The sequence below is a fragment of the Bombus terrestris genome, chromosome 11, assembly GCF_910591885.1.
Source record: "Bombus terrestris chromosome 11, iyBomTerr1.2, whole genome shotgun sequence".
NCBI lineage: Eukaryota > Metazoa > Arthropoda > Insecta > Hymenoptera > Apidae > Bombus > Bombus terrestris.
The window spans coordinates 10,736,567-10,762,574 of record NC_063279.1 but is presented as its reverse complement, the minus strand read 5'-3'; the positions used below and the strand labels follow the sequence as shown (position 1 = coordinate 10,762,574).

Genomic DNA, 26,008 nt, shown 5'->3' with positions numbered 1-26,008 from the left:
ACAAGTATTAAACTACTCGATATTAAGTTTCAAAATTGTGTTTTCAGATCGCAGGATAGGTTATTGTTTCTTGCAAACGATCGCTGGCAGATGCACCACTAGAGCTTCCGACGTAAAGACAGTGACAAAAGCAGACTGCTGTTGCACAATGGGCGCAGCTTGGGGCCCGTATTGTGAGATTTGCCCATCCAAAGATTCTGACAATTATAACGAACTCTGTTTGGACAAAGGTTTTTCAATAGACGGTCAAGGTACTTGAATGTTCCTTCAAGTGGAACAATTTTCAATTATAATTCAACTTATATATAATCCGAAAACGAAAATTTCTTTCAGATATCGATGAATGTAAAACGATTCCTGATTTGTGCAGAAACGGGTTGTGTATCAATACGCTTGGTTCTTATAGATGTGTATGTAATAAGGGTTACAAGGCTGATAAATCTGGAACCCAATGCGTTGGTAGGTATTCGTAAGATTAAGGATAATTAGAGATTTGGAAATGCAAAAACTCACACAATGCACATAGCGTTCAATAGAATATACAAAGATATAAGATTCCTTCAAATATACCCAATGACATTGCACATTGCAATATACTCATATTATCATCAACAATTATCTATCAATAAAATTGATTTCACAAAATACGTCCAATTCCAGACATAAACGAGTGCGAGCTAACGCCAAGGCCATGCAAATATAATTGCCAGAACACAGAAGGAAGTTTCATCTGTTCCTGTCCTGCCGGTTTCATCTTAAATCCTGATGGCGTCAGTTGTAGAGATCTGGACGAATGTGCGACTGGAAATCATCTGTGCCAACAGAATTGCATCAACACTCAAGGCAGTTACACTTGTGGCTGCCAGGAAGGTTATACGCAAGATGGAGATGCTTGCCATGGTTCGTAGAAAGTCAAGCAACTTTTAAGTCAGCTTTATTGGAAATTATTTAACTCGATATCTTTTAGATATAAACGAGTGCGACCAGGCGGGAACTTGTCCGAAACCGGGCACTTGTATCAATACTCTTGGCAGTTTCCGTTGTATTTGTCCGAGAGGATTCAAGCTTGATCAATCTGGACGAGTCTGCGTGGATCAGAACGAGTGCGCTGACGATACCGCGTGCGAACACGGTTGTCAGGTAAACGAAATAGAAAAATAATTCTTACTCGTCGTTTGAATATCTAAATACCTACGATAGTCTTCGCTTAAATTCTAATTCTAAGTAACGAGACTGTATCATTTAAGTTTAACACTGAAAAATATCTGAAGTTTGAGAAAAATATAAAAGAATTTCTATTGATACGTATGATTACTCTTTTCGATTTTATATTAAAGATATTTCTTAGAATATTAAGAACCTTTTTGTATTGTTAAAATGAAGGCTACATTGAAATATAAAAATTCCAAGATCATAGTAAGATTACACAACTCTATTGGAATTTTATGAAGTATTGTATACTATATGTTTACTGGGATTAGTAAACTTTTAATTACTTAATCACACTCGTAGAACTTTATGGGAAGCTACCGTTGTGGATGTCCCGAAGGATTCGTTCAACATCTTTACTATAATCAGTGCATCGACGAAAACGAATGTAACACATCCCCATGTGGGGACAACACTTGCATCAACACGATTGGTAGCTATAAATGTGGCTGCCCGGATGGTTACCAGTTCGATAGTAATTTGCAAATATGTGTTCAGGTAAGTGTCTGAGTTCAGGAACAATCACAATTTGAAGTACTATGGATGTTAAAGAAGAGATGCTGGTGGGTTTAGGTTAGCGCCGGGTGCATCGGAAGTCCTTGCGCCTTTGGATGCACTCCCAATGGAGCAAACGGTTTCATATGTGGATGCCCCACTGGATATCAACGAATTGGACAGGTTCGTGTTATTTAAACAAAAATAGATTAAACAAAAGAAGAATTCTGCATTTGTAAAATAATTTAATTGTAATATTTAAACTTCATATTTTAAATTTCAATATTTGAATTTTGCATCTTTAACCTCGTAATCTAATTTTAATACACGGATTTTGCATTTTTTAATTGAAACTACAATTTTATTTGAATTTGGTATTTTTCATTTCGACGACCAGGGTCATTGTCTGTCGACGATAAACCCACTATCGCAAGGACATTACGGCGAAGATATTAGCAACGCGCCCACTTTCGTGATAAATCCAGATCCTTATCACATACCACCTGCGGATGATAAAACTATATCGACAGAAGGTTGCTTCTCTTGCAAGGTATCTCAAAGCTCGATCTTAAAACTGAATCATTTTACTTCGATCGAACGAACAGGTGAAAAGAATCGATCGCTGTTTTTTAAACAGGTCAATGGCAAAGGAAGACACAGAAGAGACTCACGATCGAAATCGATGGACCAAGAATTGAGTGCACGAAGAAACGAAATTATAAAAAGGCGGTTCGCCAGATCAGCGAAAAGGCACCATCATGGCGAGGAACATGTTCTTAAAATCAGTCTGAGACAGACCCGGCACCGAATGAGAATCATTAAATTGCAGCCGGCTGTCAAGGTTCGTCTAAAATTTTTGTATCGTCGATTTGTTAGAAGAGTGGCAAAATTGGGAAAAGCGTATTTTTCGAGAAACCGATTTCAAATAACAAACTTCGTGATTTTTCATTTCGCGAAAATGTATCTTCAACAGAAATACTTTTAAGAATTCTAATTTCTATCAACGTTAACTTCAAAAGCAATTATCTCTAAAATTATTCCTCCCACAATTTATAATTTTCTGTACCTATTTGTAGGACGAAGACATGGAATACACGATAGTTAAAGGAAACAACGACAACCACTTCGAGATCGTGAACGAGCATGGAATATCGGCTCTTCACTTCCGCAATCGATTAAAGGAACCTGGTCAATTCCGATTGGTAATCCATGGACGTCCACGAAACGGCATCAGCGAGGAGAACGAGGTCTGGGAAAGGCCTCTGACCTTTAGAGTACACTTAATAGTAACCGAGTAATTCTTAGGTAAACGTTGCTCGATGTTTCGGTTCTTTTAGTCAATTTTTACGTTGCCACTCAGAATATCGAAACGGAAACTAATCCGAGCGGGAACGAGAGATTGCCGGGCTGAGTATTATACAGGCACGATTCCTTTCTCGAATTAGACGCTTTGAAATTTGTGTTCATTTGCAGCCTGACTCGCGTCGTCTCACTGCCAAATAATTATTCTTATTCTTTCTTTTTACGTTGCTATGTAAAATGATTCTTTAACACTGCCTCTGCTTTTATGTATTTTCGTTCATTTTTATTTTTTACGATAGATATGTTTTTTTTTATCGTTTGAGATTTAACGATTGAAATAATCGAGGATAATCGAGTATATAATCGAGAATGCAAATGTTTTGTAGAAAAATATTAAAAGGAACAGGTTAATGATAAAAAAAACACATGGAAACACGAAACTGCCCTCAGAATCTCTGCCGTATGTTTTAACTGCCCGCAGTAACATGTTACACGTAGAAATAACACTCTAGGGATGTACAAAACGGAAATGAATTTTTCTATTAAACCTAAGTAAATGAAAAAGATGTATACATATACAGACATAGCTTTATATATTTATAAACGTTTATAGTCTACTAGCAGGTAACAAAACGAATTAGCGCGAACTGATGTAGAGATCATAGATTAAATTAACCCCATTGGCAATTCTTTTGATAACTTTTTATTTTCTAGCAAACATCGCTCTGAATTCATTCGATCATTCGATATTTTTACGTCAAAACTTATGCAAAAATTTTAAATAGTAAAACTTCTATATAAATTTATATTCACAGCATTTTGATTGTCTACATATAGGGTTAATCGAGACTATCAACCCACAAATATCGAGATCGGTAATTTTATACCAAAATTGTAGATGGTTCTCGATAAATGTCTATATTTCTCTTATACAGTTGCACAAAGTGCCTTCAGGACAATTAAAAGAGAATTATATAAGGAAGGTAATGTTAATCGACCCGATAATATGTACAATTTAATTAATAGCGATCACTGTGTAATTGTGTCACTTAATTGTGTCATTAAGGCGAACACACTCGATCGTTCTTACGATAAATATGTGAATAATTTTCTGAGACTATGACGGATAATTTTGTACAATCGGCGCGGACAAGGAGATTATTCCAGCCGAGATGGTTCACAAATATATGTATTATAAATCTACGTTCTTTTTACTAATATCCGTTGATATACCTTAAATTTATTCAAGATCAAATAGTGAAATAATTGATCAAAGTTGCGCAAACGCAACATTATCGGTACATGTAGATAAATTAACTCGTTGTACGTATTTGGATATAAAGAAAAACTCCTATAATTCGGATAAAAATACCACCATTGTGGTATAAATATTTCAATTTCTACAAATTAAAATTATTAAATTGTAGTTGATGGGCGGAGCAAGAAATAGTGATTCAGAAAAATATTAATGTTATCATGATGTTGTCATGAGTTGGTTCATACGGTTGAACTTTTTATTAGTAAGTATTCAAGTGGGTATGTCTAAATTTTCTGACAGTAAACCAAACTTATATGTTACATCGTGTGCGTAAACTTGGCCAGGATAAAGTATGCAAGGAGGAAAATTGCTTATATTGACCGCATCGGGGTAGTTTTGTGGTGACAAAATAAACCCACCGTGCCTCTGATATCGTACACCATCCTTCCCCCAAATTTCTTTCTGTTGCTCTTTTATTTTCGGCTCCTGTAATGATTATGTTCAACGTTTCATAGATTTATGATGATTTTGATCATGAACATTCAAAAGTAAGTTATCTAACATTATCCGTGCAATCACAGTAATCCTCAAAATCAGGTGGATAATTACAATCAGGATCTGGCAAATCGTTTCCGGTGGAAAATTGCAGTCCTGGATGATTCGAATATACTTCTAAAGTTCTTCCTGAACCAGGGTGAATTATTCTTTGAGAAAAAAGAGGGAAAAAGGGGAATACATTAATGGAAAGTAACTGAGAGTTAATATAAAGCATCTGTATTATCAAACGTCTGCAAATTTCAAATGTCTATATTTCTATCATACGGGTATATGACTTTAGTAGATTTTGGGGTAGTTTTATATTACGGCTGTGTGATAACGTTGACACGTTAAAAAGCTATAAATTCGTATATCATGAATAAACTATTCTATTGATTTATAATTATAGATTTACAATTATACCTGAAATAATATTATTGGACAATGGTAATAGTATGAAACTGTTAAGTAGCTAGATAGTATAATAAAATTAAAAAAAGAAACAGGTAAATCGCTATAAAAAGAAATTGATCGTAAAACTAAGGGTAAAGTTTACTCCACGACTGTGTATATAAGTTGACTGTTTCTATACTTACCTAGCGTGAAATCGGTAAGACCAACTGCTGGGACTATTTATGCAGAGATTTTGATTGTAACCACCCCCTGGTACGATGTAAAGTCGCCTCTTGGTTAACTGAGTCGGTAAACGTAGGTCGAACACTGTACGATCAACTGGATATATAGCATCTGTCGGCAAATTGTTCCTAATATCCGCAGGTGTCCAGCTATCTGCGTTCAACGAAATTAGATGTTTCTTCAATTCGCGTGAACCAGCAGCCTGTAGCAAAAACAGAAAGAAATAATTTAATTAACAATTGTCCTTTAATAACTGTGATTTTATTTTTTATTATATATATCGGGTCGCTGCAAAAAGTTTGTTCCGATTTTTAAAAAACTTGATCGACATGAAAGACCATACTGAAATGTTTTCCGCCGAAAAACCTGACAGCTTCTGGAAGGATGGAATATTCAAGTTGCCTGAGAGATGGAAAAAAATTATGGAACAAAATGGCACCTATATAATTCGATAAATTATCGAATCGAAATGTAAATCGAAACGAACTTTCAAACGAACGAATCATTTTTACTTTCAAACCAGATTCAGAGAAGCTTTCTGGAAAAAAGGATTCAATAAATAAAATAGTGACTTAAACATGCTAAACATACATTCAGCTCTTACATATTTACCATATACACCTATAGATCCATTTTTCAAAAAAGTTCTTCAATTATAATAAAGCATGAAATTAAAACCATGCTGCATAAGCAGAAAATAGGATAATGTTGTATAAATAGAATTGAACGGATTGTAAAGTATAGTAGGTAATGTTAATAGCAACTTTACATGGCCAGCGAGATTCATCAAACAATTAGAAGCAATATTAACAGGGGTTGGTTGCGTAGCAGTAGCACGAATATTTATAAGAAGTTGATTATCGTCGGTCCAAGAATATTTAATCTGCGTTAACATATCTCCTGGGTATCCTTCGTATTTTGCTGGACTTACGTGAGACATAACCTGTTGCATTAAAAAGATAGGAATAAAAACTGATAACTGAAACGATAATTATGAAAATATTCACCACATGCTTCTTCATTATGCAAGAATTCCAATTAACATTATCAAATCCAACGAATCCACCGTTGAAATGGTCAACACCATTTTCATCATTCGGAGATAAACAGTAAATCTTATTTTCAATCCTCATTTTGGCACAAGAAATGCGATTCACCACTCGTCCGATTATGCTTCCTATGTACCTGTTCTTCAAATAACCTGATTATATTTTTCACGAATGAATTCTCGAAAACGATAATCAAATTGTTTGTTCATTTTTGACACTTAAAGAATTTTTTATGAATTTTTCTTTTACCCTCCATATCGTCGAATCCTAAAACAACATCACCTAAAATTCCTGATTGATTTGGAACTTTAATGGCTTGAATACCAGCGCCCCAAGATATCAACTGCACCGATGCTTTGTGTTTGTTCGTCATTGTGTATCTGGCGGATCAAATAATGGAAGCATAAAGTAGGAAAACAGGAAATATCGAGTGCACTGCCGGAAATAAGTTTTCATATTAGAACGTTTGTTGTCTAGAAAGAAATATTCAGTACAAATTTTCACTTTTTAATTATTTTATACTTTCGTGAACCATAGTGCAACGAGTATAAGAGTCCTCATGGCCGGTAACATATGTATGATTTACCTTCTAACAATTTCGAATGGTTTATTATATTTATTACGATCTGGCCTAGGAACGAGCCCAAAACCATCTTCCTCGATAAATGTTTCCGCTACGGACATGATGCAACGTAAACACGAATTTACTCTCTTTTCCGAACGATTTAATCCTCAACGGACAATTTATCCCGCTTGCATCTCCACTTTTTCAATTTCCCGGTTAAAAAGCCATTCAGCCGGCCAGTTTTCACGGACAATTTTGACCGTCGATCATTCAACGAGGTTACGAAACCGAAATACCTGTTCGAAAGAGCAGCAACTTCGCGTCGAGAAAGAGGAAGAAGAAAATGAGTGTCACTCGTACACAATGATGCATCAAAGAAAGGAATCCGTGATTTATTCTTACGCGAAGACATTTTCCGAAAGGAAATTTCTTCCTCCGAGAAATGCATTTTCAAACATTTAGACGGCGTGTCAGAAACGAAGAGTTCATGAATTCATCAGCGTCGACACCCTCTTTCCGCGATTCTTATAGCTCCTCGCCGGAACTCCTCAAAGGGAAGTGTTTTCTCGAAAGCGCTCCGAGAAGAAACGAGGCGTGTGTATACGCGAACGCCGCACAAAGTGTCATCAGTTCCACAAAAGAATTCGCGATTTTCAGGTGGAATACGAAGAAGAGACAGACGGATAGAAGGCGAAGAGAGGAAGAGAGAGGGAAAAAGGGAGAGAGAGAATCAGAAAGCGACAAACTACGAGCAAAACCCATTACGCGAAATCAGGGTATTATCGTGGTTGCAAGCGAGCGACACAAATCCGACAAGCGCGTCTCGTTTTAACGCTTCGTCACCGCTCTGACGAGTCATCCATCCCTTCAGTTGTCATGAAGGACCGAACGCGTAAGCATTACGGGGGTGGAAGGGAGACAGAGTGTCGAGAGCGGAAAGGCCCCGAGGTGTCGCAGAGAAACAGGGCGCGGGGACGTGAAAAATGGAAGAAGGAAAATGGAGAGCCGCGAAGGCATTCGCATCCCCGAGGAAAGCGCGGATTCTTTCTCGGCGCAGCAGCCGGCTGATCAGTCTCAATTCCCGCGAAGCGTTTCGAGGCTGCGGGAACACTCGGTGGAAATAATTACATTAATGGCGTCGGGCCTGGAGAAAGCTGTTGGATACATCGGTAGATGCCCACCCCTCTTGGCGTTTGGCTCTTCCTCGAGAAACAGAAAGCAGAAACTCGCCTCCTTCTCCAAGCCCCCTCCCCTCTCGTGCTAGTTTCAATGGCGAAACATGGAACTGACGGAATAATGCTCCACCCACGGGCTAAGGTATACCAACGGTATATAAAGATATATAAGGTATAGGAGTGTACCTTCTACCCTTCTGCTCTCCTCTTGCACTACCTCGCACCCCCGTTCACCCTCCTTCTAGCCACGCACTCCCTCACTTTCTTCCTGACAATGCATAATGCCATTCTGCCGCGGTAACGGCAACAATGAACGCGCACGTCCTGCTGGAAAGTAATTATCTTAATGTCGACGAGCCCAGCGCCAACGAATGGAGTACACTCGCAAGCGAACGCTTGCCTTGTGTGAGGAATCTCTTGGCTTGGTTACTCCGCTTGCTTTTGCCCTCCCACCGTGTCACTCCCTTTCCTTTTGCCTTCCATACTTCCTTCCTTCCTTCCTTCCTTCCTTTTCACCTTCCTCTTCCTACCTTACCCATTCGCTCGCCTTGTCTCGTTGTTTCACTCTTGGATGCGGATTGTGCGCGGCACAATATCGATGCCGTGAACCGTTCCCGCGATATCGTGACAAATCGCATCGCAACACGCGCCGGAATTGTCTCGCCGCTTGATGAATACGCTTTGGAAGCAGCCGGGACGCATTACCGGGTTCGTTGGTTCCGGTAAGATGGACTTCGACGTCGTTCAACCCCTTTGAACCGCGGGGGAAGATGTTGGATCATTTACTTCGTTTCATGCATCTCCTACGTGTATATATACGGGATTTCTTTCGCGATTTCCTTGTTTATTTTATTCCTTTTCCTCTTTGACAATAGGCAGCAATTTAATAGAGAAAGTTTACTATGGTAAGGTAGAGTTATTTAAGTCACCTAAGCTTCGACACTTTACAATTCAGTCTTGAACTTTGGTTCATAAATAACGAATAAGAATGAAACAAGTACTTTTAGATTCGGTAAGAAAAAATATGAAAAAACAAGAAAACGATTCGAGTAAGTAATAAGATAAACGACATTAATATTAGTTAATACTCGAACAAATTTTCCTTTTAATAAATAGAAGTTATATCCTCATAGGTAACTATTGCCATCGAGTTGTCAAGTACACGATATACTTGCCTATTTATCGTAGCAGTATCGTACCACGCGAATTACTTAGTTCGTCGCAAATATCTCCTTCTGATTCAAATAATCCCACTTTACCTTATTGTATGCCTAATCGTACGAACAATACGAGCTATACAGAGTAAACGTTATATATCGAGATGAATATTCACTAACCAAAAAACGAGCGGAAGAAATTTATAAATCGGTATACTCGAGATACTTAAGAGCGGGCCGATAAATCGATCGTATTAAAATCGTGACGGAGATCGGGGCTCTGCGAGGTACGCGACAGCGTAGTTCGTAATTCCATTGGTGTGCCTGCAGGCGAGAGATCCTTTGTAATCGACACGAGGGAGAGGAGTGAGGGCCAGAGAAAAGGGAGAAGGGAACGGAAGGATAAAGGAGGAAAGAGAAAGAAAGAAGAGAAAAAAGTGCGTTTTACCGTGACCAGCCAGATCGTATTATTCCCTTCTCTCTTCCAATCTCAATTAGTCATTACGTCTCACGGCGTGGCATAGCTTCGATGCCCTCCTCGAATTTCCCCCAACGTCCGCGGCTGGTTTCTCTGCATTAATTGCGTCTACGTCGGTCTACGCCACCCCCTTGGTTCTCCATTCGTTGCCCCCTCACTCCTATTTCCTTGGCTGGTGCCAGGGGCTGTTTCGACAAGGATTAGTGTCGACGCCACGAACCGCATAATTCGCCCCTCTCCACGAGGAAAATCAGATCTGCGGCCGACTAACACGAGAATCGCTCCCTCCAAGACGTTATTTACGTAGTAAAATCCGCTGTCGCTTTGGCGATATATAATGATTCCCAGTCTAGCGTTATGCCCGATAATTGATCGTTACGAGCCGTTTGTGCGTGAGGCTTCCTCGGAGTAGCTACGAGGCGTCACCGTTAATTTCCATACAGGTTGGGCGCGATCGAATCGCGTATTTGTGTGCGAAAGGTACAATCATACGGTGTCAACTGGATACGATATGTATTTACTAATCTTCGATCTGAACAACCGACGCTAAAACTTATTACGAATAAAACCTGCCTTTATCAAATGGAAATCAGATTGTACCGTTAGTGGTACTCGATGTTATAAAGTAAGGGGTTAAACTGACTCAGACTTCGATAGAATCATTATCGCCTCTTCAAAAGTATCTAACTATAACCCGGTATATGCAATAACATACTCAACGTTAAAACGCTACAATGATACAAAGAACTACCAGAGTGAATCAATGACAAATCATACACTAATAAAAACGATTCTCGAAAAGCTTCACATCTTATACGAAGAACCACCCTGTAGATCGCACGTGTGTTCGCTACTGCTCATGCACGCGGTGGGCTTCAGCCGATCGCCAGTTACTCGAACGCGTTCTCGGGGAGTGCCCCAATCCCGATGCACGGTAACGGTGCGCCCACTTCACCCTCGCCATCCAAGCCGTCCAACAACCCCCTCACCCACCCACAAAACCGGAGAGGCAGTCGCTAATTACGCAACGCGTTCGAGCGTGTACGTCGGGGTGGCGACGTAGCACCGTCATGGGCCCGTGTATCCCTCGTCCTCGCCCCGTCTCCACCTTCCTTTCTTCCGCCCTACGCCTCTCCCCGTATGCCAACCCCTCTTCTCTGTCTTGTTCCCTCTTACCAGCCGCTTTCTGGTACTTTTACGATTGCCTATAATCACCCAAAGTACGCTGCGATTACGTTCCCGTTTTGCCCCACCTGTTTCCAGGACCAACCCCTCTTTACCATCCCTTAGCCATCCTCCGCCACCCTTTGGATCCCCCTTCACGGTGACGAGGTTGCTTCTAACAGCTTGGCCGAGTCGAGCAGTCGACTTAATTTGCAGGATCAACGTTGAAACGTCGCGCGGATAATTCAGCGCATCCGAATTACATGCTCGGCGTCCTGTCTAGATAGGATGAGCACCTGCGGATTTAACGGAGGCGGAGAACGATTACTAATTAGCCGGGATTTCGCTACCTCAGTGAGAACTACCCCCGCTCAATGCACGTGATCTCCGGAAGGATGAAGGTTTGTAGACGTTTCTATTCGATTTGCGAGTAGAGGAGCATTCTTTGAATGGGAATAGTGACGCTTAATACGTTAGCGGATTGCAGTAAATGTGTACCACAGATAGTGGCGTCAATTACCTGTTCAGCCGTTTTTAATGTAAGATTACAAGTTGAAAAATAAGTCTCAATTGATATGTATCAAACTAACACGTAGAACTTGCAAAGTCCTATTTTATGGTTCTGACTATGGAAGGAGGAAGTTTGTCAAAGTTGAGTCAGGGTTGCTCGATCATTTCATAGTAAGCTAATTTCATTGCTTCCCATCATATTCACATTGATTTCATACATCCGACCAATTATTCTAACCATAATTAATCGATCATTCGACTTCGAACTTATACTACATTAAGCGAATAACTTAATCAAAGATGAAATCAATATAATTGTTTTGGTTTCTCCACAGTGAGTGTTCCAGTAACACAATCAAATCGCAGTTAAAGGTAGACCAAACGGGGTAAGAAAGAAGAATAAATGAGTAGATAGAAGAAAGAGTAGGAAAGAGAAATATATCAGTCGCGAGGCGAAATTCATTCGCGAGCTTACACTCTCGAAATCGTAATCTCCGGTGAGACAAAAGCCAGGGATTGTTCGGGTCCCGCGATTCTCGCGGCACTACCATTCAGATCGACCTTGGCAATAGGGTACAAAAACATTAACGCGCAGTCCCCAGACGGATCTTAGACTCATTCGAAATTCACAGCATCCGAAGAAACGAAGAGCCTCTGCTTATCTAACTGAAAAATAGTAGAAAAGAGACAGAGAATGAGGGAGATGAGAAAGAGGAAAGTGGTGTGGGCTGCGAAAAGATTTTGTTCCTAATGGCAATCATTAAACGAGGACAACAGGTTTTCATACGTGCACGCCTAAAGATATGCAGTTTCCTCGAATGGTTGAAGGTGGATGACGTAAAACGATGAAAAGAGTGGGTGACGCGGTTGGGGTGTATTGGGTGGATGAAGAAGAGGGAGGAGGCTATACTTAAATTACCTAGGAAGCATCGCTGGCATTCATACGTGGGATAAGCATTGTCATCCCGGGGGATTGTCTCATAGACACCTCACTGGCACATGCTTTATGTCGTAGAGGGTAGCGGAGAACCGGTGCAGAGGGTGGTGGTTCGGTGAGACAGGGGCCACGAGGTGGAGAAAGAGGAGGATAAGCGGGGGGTGGCAGTCAAACCTTTATTAGGTAGATAACCGAGATGCGAGCTGCGTTATATAGATGCCCATCCACGCTGAGCTGCCTCGTTTTATTCACTTCAATGCTTAATGGAATTGAATTCTTGTAAGCGCTCTCAGCCCCTCCGCTAGTCACCTCGTTCGCCCACCGCCCAACCCGTTGCACCCCTCGGGGGCGGTGGTGGAGGGAATCGAAGGGACAGGCAGAGGCGGAGGACATGAGATAATTGGTATTTTGTCTCGCCAAATCCTTTGTATCTCGAGTTTTAATTGACTTCGAGATTTTTCAATACCAATTTGCACCTAACTGCATAGAGAAAGATAGGACGTGTATTGGTAGCCTGGCCGACTTGTGTGAGTCCACGGGGGACCGTGCACGTATTTCCCAGGATCCGGACCGACGGAATGGCGACCATCCGCCGACGGATTTTTTTCCTCCCCCGGAAGAGTCCGGCTCCTCTCTTTTCCTCGCTCTCCTTCCTCTTTTTTTTTGCGCTATAATCGCTTCCTCCCTCTGTTTACCGTTCTCTTATTGGCGCTACGTCATCCTCCCGTTCCACGTCGCTTCGGCGAGCGCCATCGACGATTTTTTTAAATAGCAGCAGATTTTGATAGCAGTTTTATTCGGCAGATTCTCGCTATTATACGACCAGACAATAGATACGCAGCAATATTCTCTACGGTCGTACGAATAAATTCCGAAAACTCTTTAAAATAATATTCCCTGGAAAACATTCCTAGAAACTTCTCCGCAGATACGTAAATTATATACCGAGAAAAATTGTCCTGTTCGATCTCATTGTTATAACTGGAATAACTCTTGAAGTAATAATCGTTAAGTCGATACGATACTGTTCGGTCGACCGCCACTTCGTTCCAAAATGCCGGAGGAAGCTTAATCGATTATTTGAAAATCGAAGTAAGGAGACACCGCAGCGAGGCGTACGCGCCTCCGCGACACAAAAGCACAAACGACTAATGCAGTTCACCGATAGAGAGAGACGGAAAGGGTGGAAAGGAGAAAGAGGGAGAGAGCACAGGAGCTTTTATTCGTTCGCATTGCTGAATGTCCTTTGGGAGCGGAGGGCGCGGTGAGTCGAGATTGGGAAAGGGGCACCGCTCGCTCCTTTCGCCGCTGTTGCTTTCCATTCTAATCCAAGTGCCTGTCGTCGAGAGATTTTTTTCATTGTTCCTCAGATTTCCCACAGGAAAGGAACCGGCAGATTTCTGCCTTTCATTGTTTCTGCCGGGCGAAAGAAGGACACCAACATACGAATTCTGATTAATTACTCGACAAAACGACGACCCTGAATTAGTCGCCTGGCAAAGAAACGACGCTTCGTCTTCGCAATTATGTTAGACTATTAGCCTTGTAACGCGATTAATTTCATTAGATAGGATGAAAGAGAAGTAATAACGTTTATGACTGTTGATTAAGGAAAATAATTAGCATCATGGATATTTCGTCATTGAAAAATATAGAACAGGAAGAATTTTTAATACCCGCTGCGCAAAATGAAAATTTAAAAAATAGTTTGTGTATGTATCTCCAGAAGAGTAAAAATAATTCTGCTAAAAATCCTCGCTCAAAAAATAAAAAGGTCGGTACCTCCTTGTTACCCCGTTAGATATTACCTACGAACCAGCCATAAGTAAAGCACAAAAATTAAAATTTCAAATAATGAAACAAATGAAACGAAAATGTCAACGTAACAAGATTCCAGACTCTAATCACGACAATCATATAAATGCTGGTCGAGACTCGCTTCTTTCGAGGTCAGATGGAGGAGAATACACGATGATCGAAACGAAAGACCTAATCCACTCGAAAGTGCTCGAGCTCGTTGACCAAGAATACTCCATGTCGCCGTCGTGGTGGGCCGGCAGGGATGAACGGGGGTGGGAATAAGCATAACCAATTATCGCGCGATATCGCGTCGCCGTTGGCGTGCAAAGCAGTACACGAACAGAGGTAGTCAATAACGGGCAGCCTATACGCTATTTGTACTTCATCGTATCGAGGTAATCGATAATAATAATTGCAGCTCGCGGTCTCCGAGGCAGCAGCAGCCCTCCTCGGTTCAGCTACGGCTCAGAGGGGTTGCTGCTGTTCCTCGTTTGGTGTGTCGGTGTCGTTTACTAGGGAGAAAGGGTACAACACGTACGTGTGCACCGAAGCAACTTCGACGAATAGCGTGAAGAGGGTCGGTTTGTGGGCGCGGCGTACGACGCTCTGCGTCGGTTCCGCCCTCGAAATCCAGGTGGATAGAGAAACATCTATCAGAGAAAAGAGAGAGAAACAGAGAGGAAGAATGGATTCCCCCAGCAGATCACAAACCGGTCGCTCGTCAGTCGACGCTCAGTCGACATTGCCAGTTGAAACGCGTACGTTCACCTGTTTAGTTCGTTTACTTACGCTTAGGAGGTTTGTCCTTTCCGTTCTTCGTGTATTTCTTTTCTTTTGCCAGTTGTATACAGTGTTTTTAAACTTACGAAAAACAACAGAAAATTCCGTTAGTGGTTTGGTGTGTAAACAAAGACATTGAGTTTGATGAATATAGCAGTTGTGCGAAGTTAAAGAGACATTCGAAAGGTTCGATTCGAGTTGACAACACATCCATCTATCACGTTTATAATAACGGCTATTGAGTATGATAAGCTCTCACCAACAGCATCCCAGCTATGGGTTTCTTTCCGGCATGGACCTCCATTCCATTCACCATATGGGCCAGGACATAAACCAACAATCATTAACACCGCAGGAGCAACACATCAAGAGGCCTATGAACGCGTTTATGGTATGGTCTCGGATTCAAAGAAAAAAGATTGCATTAGATAACCCTAAGATGCATAATTCAGAAATATCTAAACGACTTGGTGCGGAATGGAAGCTTCTCTCTGATGCGGAAAAACGACCCTTCATTGACGAGGCAAAACGCCTGCGTGCCGTGCATATGAAGCAACATCCAGACTATAAATACCGTCCACGAAGAAAACCAAAGATTGCAGTATCCATTGGTAATGGTAAAACAGTGTCACTAAATTCAAGTAGTTTCGCCAGTTTCCCATTACCGCCTTACTTCGCTGCACCTGCCACCTCGGTTTCTCACCACCACCCACACCCTCTCGATTATCCGCCCCTGCCGCCCTACTTTGGATCCGCCTTCGACGCCGTCCACTTCAGCAAACTGGTAGCTGGTAGTGGGACAGGATCACCATCGACGAACGCGGCAGCAGATGTAGCCAACAATAACGCAGCTTCCGCGGCAGCAGTAGTCAGTAGCTTCTACACGGGACTCTATTCCACACCTACGACACCAACTAAGCCGTATCCGACGACGGCGTCTCATCTGGGACCACTATTTCCAACTGGACACCACAGTGTACCTGCGACTACACCTCACCCACCTTTAATGTTTCAATCTTCGGCGGCAACTGGCCCCGGAAGTATTGTGACAACGACCAGCAGTCCTGGAAGCAGTCCAGGATCTACTCCTATACCATCGTCCCATCAGCATGTCCCTACATCGGCTACATCGACGTTGGATATGGAACAGCTACGTCGACCAGTCCCCGTGATATATTAAACCCACCGATTTAGACAAAAAGGAAGGTTAGAAGGGGCGGAAAACTTGCACACATCCTTGGAGCAAGAAGAGATTAATGAATAAAAAGGAATAAAATTTGAAATGAGAAGAGAAGCAGAAAAACAGATGAAACACAAAATTTGAGATTCGTTCGCGAACTATTATGATGTAACTCTATCAGAATAGGTAGGATCGTGCAAATTTAGTTTTTAAAAATCGTATATCGTGATCACATTCAGTTCATATCATATTTCTGATCGCATTTATGATCTCCTACGCGGGAAAATGGCGTAATATATTTATATCGGTGGCGCTCGAGAGCTGAAACACGAGATACATACTAAAAACATCGATGAACTGAACGCACACAAAGGGACACAACCGTGGGAATCTTTTTACCGATTACGAATTAGTTTACTGATCGTAGGTGGGAGGAGAAATGGAGGCGTGATTTTCAAGGTCGATCGATTCGGGGTTCGGGAAAGGCTTTCCGGCAACCACGCGGATAATTGAATTAGCATATTAATACGATGGAACAAAAGAGCCGTTTAGGCCCGGGATTCATTTTGCTTTATTGAATGTGCTTCATTGTATACTCAAATTGTACTTGAATAGACGGTGCCCTCCTCCCGTGAGATGAACTGTATTGTTTTCAAATAATGTTTTCTAATTGCAGATATACCTTTTACGGTCATCAATACCAAAAGAGATCTTGACCTGCGTGAATGATATCGAGAAAATGCTTTTGAACACCCGCGACGCGGCGCTCTTGAGATCACTTCTGGCGCGCCACCTTTCTCCGAGCTCTAAGCCTTACGATCTATTGTTCTACTCCTTTGATTTCGAACAGGCCTCGACTTACCTACGTCGGTGGAAATGGCTTGGTCCGTCCACGCTTTACGCCCCATTGCTCGTTCTTGACTCTCGAGCGTTACCATATATCATTTCTACGATTGTAAATAACCCGTAAAATACACGAATCGCGTAGGTTAAGTGTACGAGCCGTTTTCGCTTATGGTTTTTAGAAATTAGATATTTCGTAAAACAGCGCGCCCTGTGTATCCGTCAGATCTTATTTTGCTCAATAACTACTCATTCGCATTCGGCTAAGCAAGTAGACAGATTGAAACTTTTTACTCAAGATTCCAAAAAACTCTTCTGTATAAACGTGTACAAGTAAAAATTGTATGAAAGAAACAGGTAATGACTAACGTAGAGTGAGATCTACGGACAGCAGGCTCGTTCTTAGCAAACGACCGTATCACCTACCTTGAAGATCTAAAAATACGAATTCGTGAAAAGCAAGCGATATTTCTATTCTGTTATGGGGTTTAATTTATAATGGTTAATATTCGGGGAATTATACATTAAATTACATATTTACGACTATCCCGGGGAATGGTGTTTCCAATGACAAACGAGAAAAAATTCGAGGATATAATGTATTCTTGTTTTATGCTATTAGCATATATGATCGTATCTTAACTATAATTACTTTTAACGAATTAATCAACCAATTTTTTCGTAAAAGTATATATAGGTACGAGAGTAAGAATATGTATTATTTCCGAGTCGTTTCTTGTTAGTTGTTCGCAACACCATTTTATTAAGCTCATCTTAAAAGCATTTTGACTATGGTCCGGATGTAGATAGACCAGTCGTTAACTGTGATTTTATTGCGAGTTTCCGCGTATACTCGTATTTCTCACCGGTACTTATGATAAATCCACGCGTACGTGTTTTTTCATAATTTTAAATAATTGACGTTTTTGTACTACTTATTCTGACTAAAGCACGCACACGTATGATATTATTGCATCGTAATTGAAGTTATTTAAAGCGGGATAAAAGAGAGATTATGTCTGAAAAATAGATTCGTGTATTAGAATAAATTTTTATTCCTTTAGTCCTTCTCGGTCTATATCTTCATTCTTTTACTCCTAGTTTAAATTTGTTTATGTATGGAATATATGTATAATACTAGCTATATGTTTAATGTTACGTACACACGTTTTAATATTATAGTGTATAAGTACGAGAGCGAAAACCAAAATTGTCGACATGATTAATAAGAGTGTATATATGTACATATATAAGTTCGTCCATTATACGTGTATACATGTGTTAAGTCCAGTTGTACAATTTGTGTTTCGTTATGAATGAATTGTTATTATTTCTTTGAAGCACGGCTGTGTAAAACACATCTAACGTGAATGATGTTCGTTGAGCGATCGATCGAAATTCACACGAGCTGGTTTCATTTTTAACAGTGATTGTCGAACAGAGAGAATTTTATCATCGACAACGGTCAACGACGGGGGTCGATAAAAGGAAGGAACAAAATCTTTTATCATATATGTGGTTTTATTTATTATTACTTAGACATCAAAGTAATAAATGACTCTATGAATTTCAGTAATCAACTTCTTTCTGTTATTTCCACCTTCAATCTGAGCTGGTATCAAACGAGTTGTATTACAATTGAATTAAACAAAAGAATAACCTCAAACAGAATTAAAACTCTTATGAAGAAAAAGATTTCAAGAACTTCGAGAATGACACGAATATTTTCAATTGTTTGAAAACTAGAAATAAAATGCATTGGAATCAATCGAAAAAATCGAGTGCACCAGCGATTGCCCCTAAAAACTCATTTCAACCCCAACCACTGTCAAAGCATTAAGATGGATATTTGATCGAAAAGATTCGAGGTCGTCGAACAGATCGATCGAGTGTCAGGTACTGTACGGATCCAAAGCGATTTGGAATCAAGATCGAAATCCTTGGAACGAAGGTTTCGCACAGCGCAACGCCGCGCCAGCTGCGGGACAATGGCGAGAGTCGTCGAACAAAATTCGTAACCTCAAATTTCCTTGCGACATTGAAGAGGCTGGAGCGGCTATTCAAAGCCACCAGCTAGCCCTAGGGAAAAGAGAATGAAAATATAAAAGCGGGAAGAAAGCAGAGAGACGTCAGGTTCTCGTCAAACGGCACCTCTCGTCGTACTTCCTTTCCTATACACCTATACTTATTATATACACGTATGCATATATATATATATATAATATATATAAAATTTTTTCTCTATACTGGTTCGGTCGGTGCATTGAAAAGTTTCGCCCCGATTCGGTCGAAGGCGGCCACCCTTTGCTTTTATGGGACACAAGTAGGAAAGAGGAAGAAGGAGAATCGGTCGGTTTTCGTCTTCAGTGCCGCCCCAATGGGCATTACGTTTCGCTATAACTACCCTCTGTTTAGAGGTCAATTGTATTGGCACGGGGATCTTTTCACTTCTTTCATCCTAAGAAACCCCGCTGGCTCTGTTGGCCCGTTTCCTCAGTAGGGTGCGCACTTTTCTCTCTCCTTTTTTTTCTTTTTCTCACCGGATTGATCCTGTGTGTACATTATATATACTCTTATGCGTTCTCGCGTATCGATAACGGGGCGCGAGTTCCTTTTTCCCTGCCGCTTGCGGCCAAACTTCTTGACCACCCTTTAGTCACATCTCGCATTTCAAACTTTTTATTCGATACTGTTAATGTGTTTTCCGCACTACGAGAAATTTGAATGACGGCTTTCGTCGTTGATTTTAGGGGTTGTTATTATTGTTAATTCAATTTTTTCGAATGCTTAATGACGTGAAACAGTTATTATAGAAATTATGAATACGAGAGTATGAAAGGGACTAGTGGCACCTTTTGCGAAGTAAACTGTAATTAAATTTTAAAAACAGCTTTTTATATTTCAACTCTTCTGATATAAAGGGCGTACAGTGGCAAGCGCATAAATAGAGAAATGAAAAAAATTCAACTAAACCAAGTGAAGTAAATTCAACTAATTATGTATTATGAAAAATGTTCCTCCTATACTTCTTTTCCTACAGGATTATTAAACATTTTTTAAAAGTTTCTTATAATTTGAAGCACTATAAATATAGGATGGCCTAATTATACTCCTGGATAAATAACATTAAAAAATTTACAAATGTCGAGTTAATCAGTACGACGTTTGACAGACTCATATCTCTCTCCTATTACACAAAAACTGCTTATGTACATCTGTACGTATCTATATCATATTCCTCAAAATTTGAATACTTTTCACGATCATGACAATGCAAACACAAATACACAGACCATGTAGAAAAAACAAATAGAGCGAGAATTACGACGAAATAATCCCGAGAGGTCACAGTTGCAGCGGAACTTCAACCCTCGTCGACCGACATCCGTTGCGAGACCCACTCGGTGCCGAAAAAGTCAAAAGAAGAAACTGACACAGCCTGGAGACTCTACTCACCGCGAAACAAAGGTGTCAACGATCGAGAGAGTAGGGTGAAAAGAGGTTGAAAAGAAAAGCATTATCGGATCCAAAGTGGGCCGGTCAGGCCTCTTTAACGAGATCATTGTCGGCGCTGACTGGTAGGCAAAAGTGTTTCAACGTACAAGCACTCGACTCCTATGCTATTGTTTTCGTCGAACGAATTGAAACAATGTCCACTTTGAATCGAGAACTCTGTCCTACGGATAATATAATGCGCCTAACTGTTTTCGCAATGCCTGGACCCGAGGTGCTCGACGTCGTTGTCATAAATGAAAAAGTGGCATCCTCGAGGATCGAACAGCGTCGAAGAAAAGGCTCCTTCACCGAGAGGGGGTGGAATGAGGAGAATTCGTTTCCTCTTGACTCGGTTGCATTATTAAAGCGTCGTTCTTTGTGCCACCTTGTCGATCCATCTTGAAAGCGCTCGACAATGTTCCTGGACATTTGGTCCGAATGCAAAGCAGTAAAATCGTATTCGAAGCATCGTTGGGATCCACTAGAATCACTGATGGCAACATATGCCACGAGTTATCACAATAACTCATATAATTTAGTTAAAAAATATAAAGAAAGATTGTAACGAATCGAACTGATTCTGGCTTCGTATCGCGTGAATGATTAGTTAATTAAATATAGTTGAAACGATACCGAGTTGGATACGCAATCCGTTCGGGTTATATAGAAAAGCAAGAACGTTTGTAGGGAAAACCGGAAGCCTTTCTGATGCTAGCTGAGGCTGATTGAAAAAGACGATGCCACGTGCTTGCTCTTTCCGCCACCCCTTTTTCACCGCTAATGGATGTATTCAATCTTTCGCAGTGCGCGATAGAACGGAGCAATATTGTGTGACGACTCGATAATCGTAGCAGAAGGAATTTGCAATGTTTGTCGGTAGATTTTTTGCAAAAAAAAAGACGATATTAATTGACCTGACTTCCTGAATAGCGAAGGGCACAAATGATTTAAAGTAAAAAGTTAGCCATCGAAAGTGTGAAGAGCGTGTCGCATCAGATGTCTCTCCGAATAAAGTTTCGAAAGCTCCTTCTTTCCATTCAGAACAAAACTCCCACCGAAGGAACAAGAACTTCCGAACTAAATAATTAAGAAAACCACTTAGGTGGCCCTCTGTGGCGACCCTGATAAAGGGTTGAACATTTATCAAGCAGCAGACCGTTTTGCCATCGACGCGATTGTCTCGCGGCGCGTTCCAACGGAGTCGTCGAATACCGCGCGGAAAGTCTTTCGCTGAACGAGTTTTTGGCCGAGGTCGCCACGAAAAACAAGCCTTTCCCATTTCGAACAATGCCCAGCACCTTATTCGCGAGTGAATTTCGCCCGCTGAACTTCTTCCTCGCCACTGTTCACCAGCTACGACAATTATTTTCGTGCGCCGTGTCACTCGAAACGACAATCGAATTTGCTCCGTGGCAAGAAGTTTTCTTCAGTGAAAAGTCAGAAGGGGACAAACATAGAATAATATCGGGGCAGATTTCTTCTTTCGAAGAACCGCTTCTACCAGCGAAAAACGCGTAAAACACAATCCGAAGAATCGCTTGGATAAACGCAGGTAAATTGCATTCAGCTTGTGTCAATGCAATGCAAGACGCCATTCTTATCGAGGCAACGTTCCAACGGAACCCCGGCCATAAATCCGCGGAAAAAGGGTAACACTCAGAGGCCTGAGACGCGGGAACAATCGTCGAAATTCACCGAGACGTTTCCACCCCAGTTTTTATGGTGCATACAAAATCCCGGGAACAAACGATTAAAGACTTTTTCGTGCTTTTACTCCATAGAAACGAAAATACTATTGTATCGTTTCGATATTTTCACGCTCATTCGTAACATGCCAACATTGTACCAAGGAAATCCTCGAGGTAACAACAGAAACTTCTTATTATAACTTTTTAGCAACTAAGAAGAAAACCATTACGGAAGAATAGGGGAAAAAGCGAACATGTTTAAACGTATATACTACCGTGGAAAGGTATTCGGACATTTTACTTTTGACGTAACGTATTCTATGTATGTATTTTAAAGTTACAGATAAAATATGTTTCAAACTAATTGTTTCCCCAAAATAATTCAAAATATATTTAGTTTTATAGAAAGTAAAGAAGTACATGTAAAAGATATATAGATAGCCTTACTTAAAAAAATACCGACGAGCTGGAAAGCTCGAAAAAAATAGTGAAATTTGAAAAGAAGAAAATTACGTTTCGTAATGTTTGTTGTTCCGAACCATTTAAGATTGTTCTGATACGATTTCCGGTAATTGTAAAAGAAACTATAATATGAAAGTATCCAAAATAAACGAAATTTCCATTATTATAACCGATATAACATCATTCCGAATAACGAATGATCTCCTCGGAGGAACGCACAATTAAAAACATAATACTCGACATGCTGTATACAGTCGTAACACAATGAGACCACCATAATAAACGTACCCCCGCTTGATCGCAGCGGCTTCGTCAAGATTTCGCGAGCGTTTACGCGGCACAGAACGATGTTTTTTCCTTCCTCACTAATTTCTTTCCAGTGCAGGGGAACCCGCCGGCATTCGTCCCTCTCCCGGCAATCCGCTTTTCCCTGCACGAGGGCCCTCGTACGACCATTTACGGGATATCTGCCGCGTATCAAGGAGGGCCTTTCAGCGCGGGATGTCGCAGCGAGGTTGCTGCACGAAAGTCGGGCGATGCAATGGTCGCATCAAGTGCGCCGGATGAATGCACGCCATTCCTACTGCGTTTCCTCCCGACAATCAAACGCAGGATGATAATTTTCAGTGGTGTGTACCGCGATGCATGCGAACGAGCCAGCGGCCAGAACGAGACCGACACACGAGGAAGACGAAGACGCTTCGGGGGGTGAATGAGGGTCGCACGATTGCGGAGAGAAAAAAGAGGACGAAGGGGGAGGAGAACGGAGGAATGGCACTCTCTCTCTGTGGACACTCGCAGCTCTTGCTCTTTCGGGAAACGCATCATCCCTTGACCCTCGACCGCGGGGGCAGAGAAAGGAGGTCGTGAATGTAAACCTTTTAATGGCCTGTGCGCCGGGACCCTTTTGAGAATCCCATTTTTTTTGAGATGAATAACTCGCGACTGAAGCCGCCGGTTACGCATATCCACGTATGTGTCGCGGGTACAGTATAGGAGTTCGACGAAGAGGATGATAGTAAGAGAGAATGTGAATTGTATCACCTTTGAGTTCGGATGGAACATTTTCTGTTTGATATGAATGGAAGATATGTATATTTATCATCAGACAGTTGTTATTTAGAAGTTTTAAAGCATGATTCTTTATCGATCACGTGATAATTTTGAAAAAATACAGAAAATACGCAAGGAGTGTGTTATGAAATTCAATATAGATTCGATAGTCGAATGCAATTAATGCGAGACATATTATGGGAAACGAACGTTCAGCTCGTGAAAGCGGCACCATCGACGAACACCACTGTGCCGAATCGCCCTTTACTCGTATAAAGCTTTGGAAAAACATTCGAGGGTTCGCGCATAAATGTTTCTTTCAGCATTATCGGTGCTCAGTGAAGGAAGGGGAGAGCCGGGAGAGCTTGGTTTCTCGGCACTTGAAAAATATCGTCGCGAGTCAAGATTCTGCCCGGGCTTTGGCATAATATGACCGAGGTTTTCGAGTGGGCCGTGGATTCTTGCCCTCTTTCTCGCTCCTCTTTTCACTCCCCCCTCCCGCCCGACTCCTACCGCCCCTCACCCTCCTCCTTCTTTTCTGATTCCTTCCTCTTTTTCGAACGCCATTATGCCTCGTTCTTACGTTTCGCGATGTCGAGTGCGTGCAGGCATTGACCTTTGGCCCCCACGAATGAAAACGCGAGGGGGTCCTTTTTCTCCTCTCAAGTGGGTCATACTCTATAGAGAGGCACCGTGTTCCATCGCTGTTGATACCACGCTTTTGTCAGTACATCGAACTTTTTTTCCAACGCTAAAAGGAGCCCATGAATTGCGGGGAAACGTTTTCGAACCGGTTTCACGGCGGTTCGCTATTTTGTATCACGATTGCCGAATATAAACTAAATACACCCGCGCTTGGAGGTAAGGTTGCCACAACTTACTTTCGTTAATGAGTCGCTAGTACGAATTATTTTCGTTTTTTCGTCTTTGATTCATATTCAATAATAATCGAAAATTATATGTTTAACATTACGGTTATCAAATCAGTTACAGTCATTGGATTTAGTGTTTTTGCAATTACTAAAAACATACAAGTATTCTTGATAATATTGACGTTTAATTTCATTGAAATGAAAATATGTTTACATTTACTTATTCAGTTTCGTTATACTGGTTTAATTCTAATTAATTATGTACAGTATTTTTGGATGTATATTACAAATCGGTAGTACTAGTGTTAACCACCTTAAGGGAGCATACACATTACATATTACATATTATATATTATATATTAAAAATAGGATAGTATAATCTAGTAACACTTACGTTCATTTTTAGGCAATACACTCTCCCTGCTACAATTTCTTGTTAGTAAATCGCAGATTTTTCTTTTTGTGGCGTTTTAACATTTCTGTACATAAAAACATAAATAAATAACGCATACGTTTAAATGAAATAATATGATCTTATTCATTACATTATATATTATACAAAGAATGAAACAAAAAATTATCAAAGTTGAGATTTTTAAATCTTCTTTTCATACAGAATATTGTAACTCCTCACAATCATTACACGTAGCGCCATTAGAAGTCGAATAACACATCGATGTATATATAGCAGTATGGTTTATGTAACCTCAATTCTGATAATTACGTAATTCTAATATAAAAATCTCAAATCTGTCTTATTTAAAAAAGAAACACTATTTCGAAATTCAATGACGTGTCGATCACATAACATATAAAAAGTATTGGTATAAGCGCGAAACTGAATCACGACGCTTGTGTTGTGATTGTTTTTGTATTGTGGTGTTATGCCGTTGAAGGTCGTCGCTATTCCTTCTTATTGTCTCGAGTGATTCAGACGTGAACATTACAGTGCATTTTACAGTGTAAAGTTCGTGAAATATTATACGTATATGTATATTTATATATATTCTATCGTTATAAATATTATACGCGTAATGGTTGAGAATCATACGAAATTTTTTCTGCTTATTTTCAACCAAAAGGTTAACTACGCGGGTCGTTCGCCATAGAATAATAAGTCAAAATTAACATTAACCTGTCACAGCCAAGCAATCTCTAGCCGTCATTCAGCACCCACAAGCCTTCTTTGTCATACGATCTTCACACGTTTTAATGTTCATACAACCGGACAATTAATCACGCACGCAACAACAATCTAAAATCTAAACGAAAACACTTGCTCGAGAGAGCGCGAATGGACGCTCGAGCAACTTCACTACGGTCGATTCGCCCGTTCGATACTCTCGTTCGATTCGTTAACAAG

The 26,008-nt window shown here is 40.8% G+C and overlaps 3 protein-coding genes across 4 annotated transcripts in view; 2 read left to right on the top strand and 1 right to left on the bottom strand.

Moving 5' to 3' along the window:
- LOC100643855 (fibrillin-2) overlaps positions 1-4,209 on the top strand; it is a 31,445-nt gene extending 27,236 nt beyond the window's left edge. Inside the window, exons 34-42 of the mRNA XM_003399179.4 lie at positions 48-251; positions 334-459; positions 661-900; positions 968-1,140; positions 1,513-1,707; positions 1,783-1,887; positions 2,102-2,254; positions 2,342-2,545; positions 2,781-4,209. Of these exons, the coding sequence (XP_003399227.3) occupies positions 48-251; positions 334-459; positions 661-900; positions 968-1,140; positions 1,513-1,707; positions 1,783-1,887; positions 2,102-2,254; positions 2,342-2,545; positions 2,781-3,002 (1,622 nt within the window). The 3' untranslated portion in view covers positions 3,003-4,209. The remainder of the gene's footprint in view (positions 1-47; positions 252-333; positions 460-660; positions 901-967; positions 1,141-1,512; positions 1,708-1,782; positions 1,888-2,101; positions 2,255-2,341; positions 2,546-2,780) is intronic.
- Positions 4,210-4,627: 418 nt separating this feature from the next.
- Positions 4,628-26,003, bottom strand: LOC100643979 (galactose mutarotase). 2 transcript variants are annotated; one of them, XM_048410603.1, is made up of 4 exons: positions 6,445-6,727; positions 6,207-6,380; positions 5,398-5,639; positions 4,628-4,750 (listed from the first exon to the last, which is right to left on the bottom strand). In XM_048410603.1, the coding sequence occupies exons 1-4, from the start codon at positions 6,568-6,570 to the stop codon at positions 4,738-4,740; spliced, it is 555 nt and encodes a 184-aa protein (XP_048266560.1). In that variant the 5' UTR covers positions 6,571-6,727; the 3' UTR covers positions 4,628-4,737. The 2 variants fall into 2 exon arrangements, 1 of the variants encoding a protein (XP_048266560.1); XR_007225874.1 differs by lacking the exons at positions 4,628-4,750; positions 6,207-6,380; positions 6,445-6,727 and adding exons at positions 25,040-25,124; positions 25,781-26,003 and having other exon boundaries at positions 5,529-5,639.
- On the top strand, positions 14,828-18,651 carry LOC100644098 (transcription factor Sox-21-A-like). The gene is made up of 2 exons (XM_048410602.1): positions 14,828-16,418; positions 16,909-18,651. The coding sequence occupies exon 1, from the start codon at positions 15,297-15,299 to the stop codon at positions 16,230-16,232; it is 936 nt and encodes a 311-aa protein (XP_048266559.1). The 5' UTR covers positions 14,828-15,296; the 3' UTR covers positions 16,233-16,418; positions 16,909-18,651.
- Positions 26,004-26,008: the final 5 nt, after the last annotated feature.

Coding starts and splice junctions, on each gene's coding strand:
- LOC100643979 (XM_048410603.1), bottom strand. CDS start 6,570: ATGAGGATTGAAAATAAGATTTACTGTTTATCTCCGAATGATGAAAAT. Junction 6,381..6,444: donor GCATAATGAAGAAGCATGTG/GTGAATATTTTC, acceptor TTAATGCAACAG/GTTATGTCTCACGTAAGTCC. Junction 5,640..6,206: donor TGATGAATCTCGCTGGCCAT/GTAAAGTTGCTA, acceptor TTTTTGCTACAG/GCTGCTGGTTCACGCGAATT.
- LOC100644098 (XM_048410602.1), top strand. CDS start 15,297: ATGATAAGCTCTCACCAACAGCATCCCAGCTATGGGTTTCTTTCCGGC.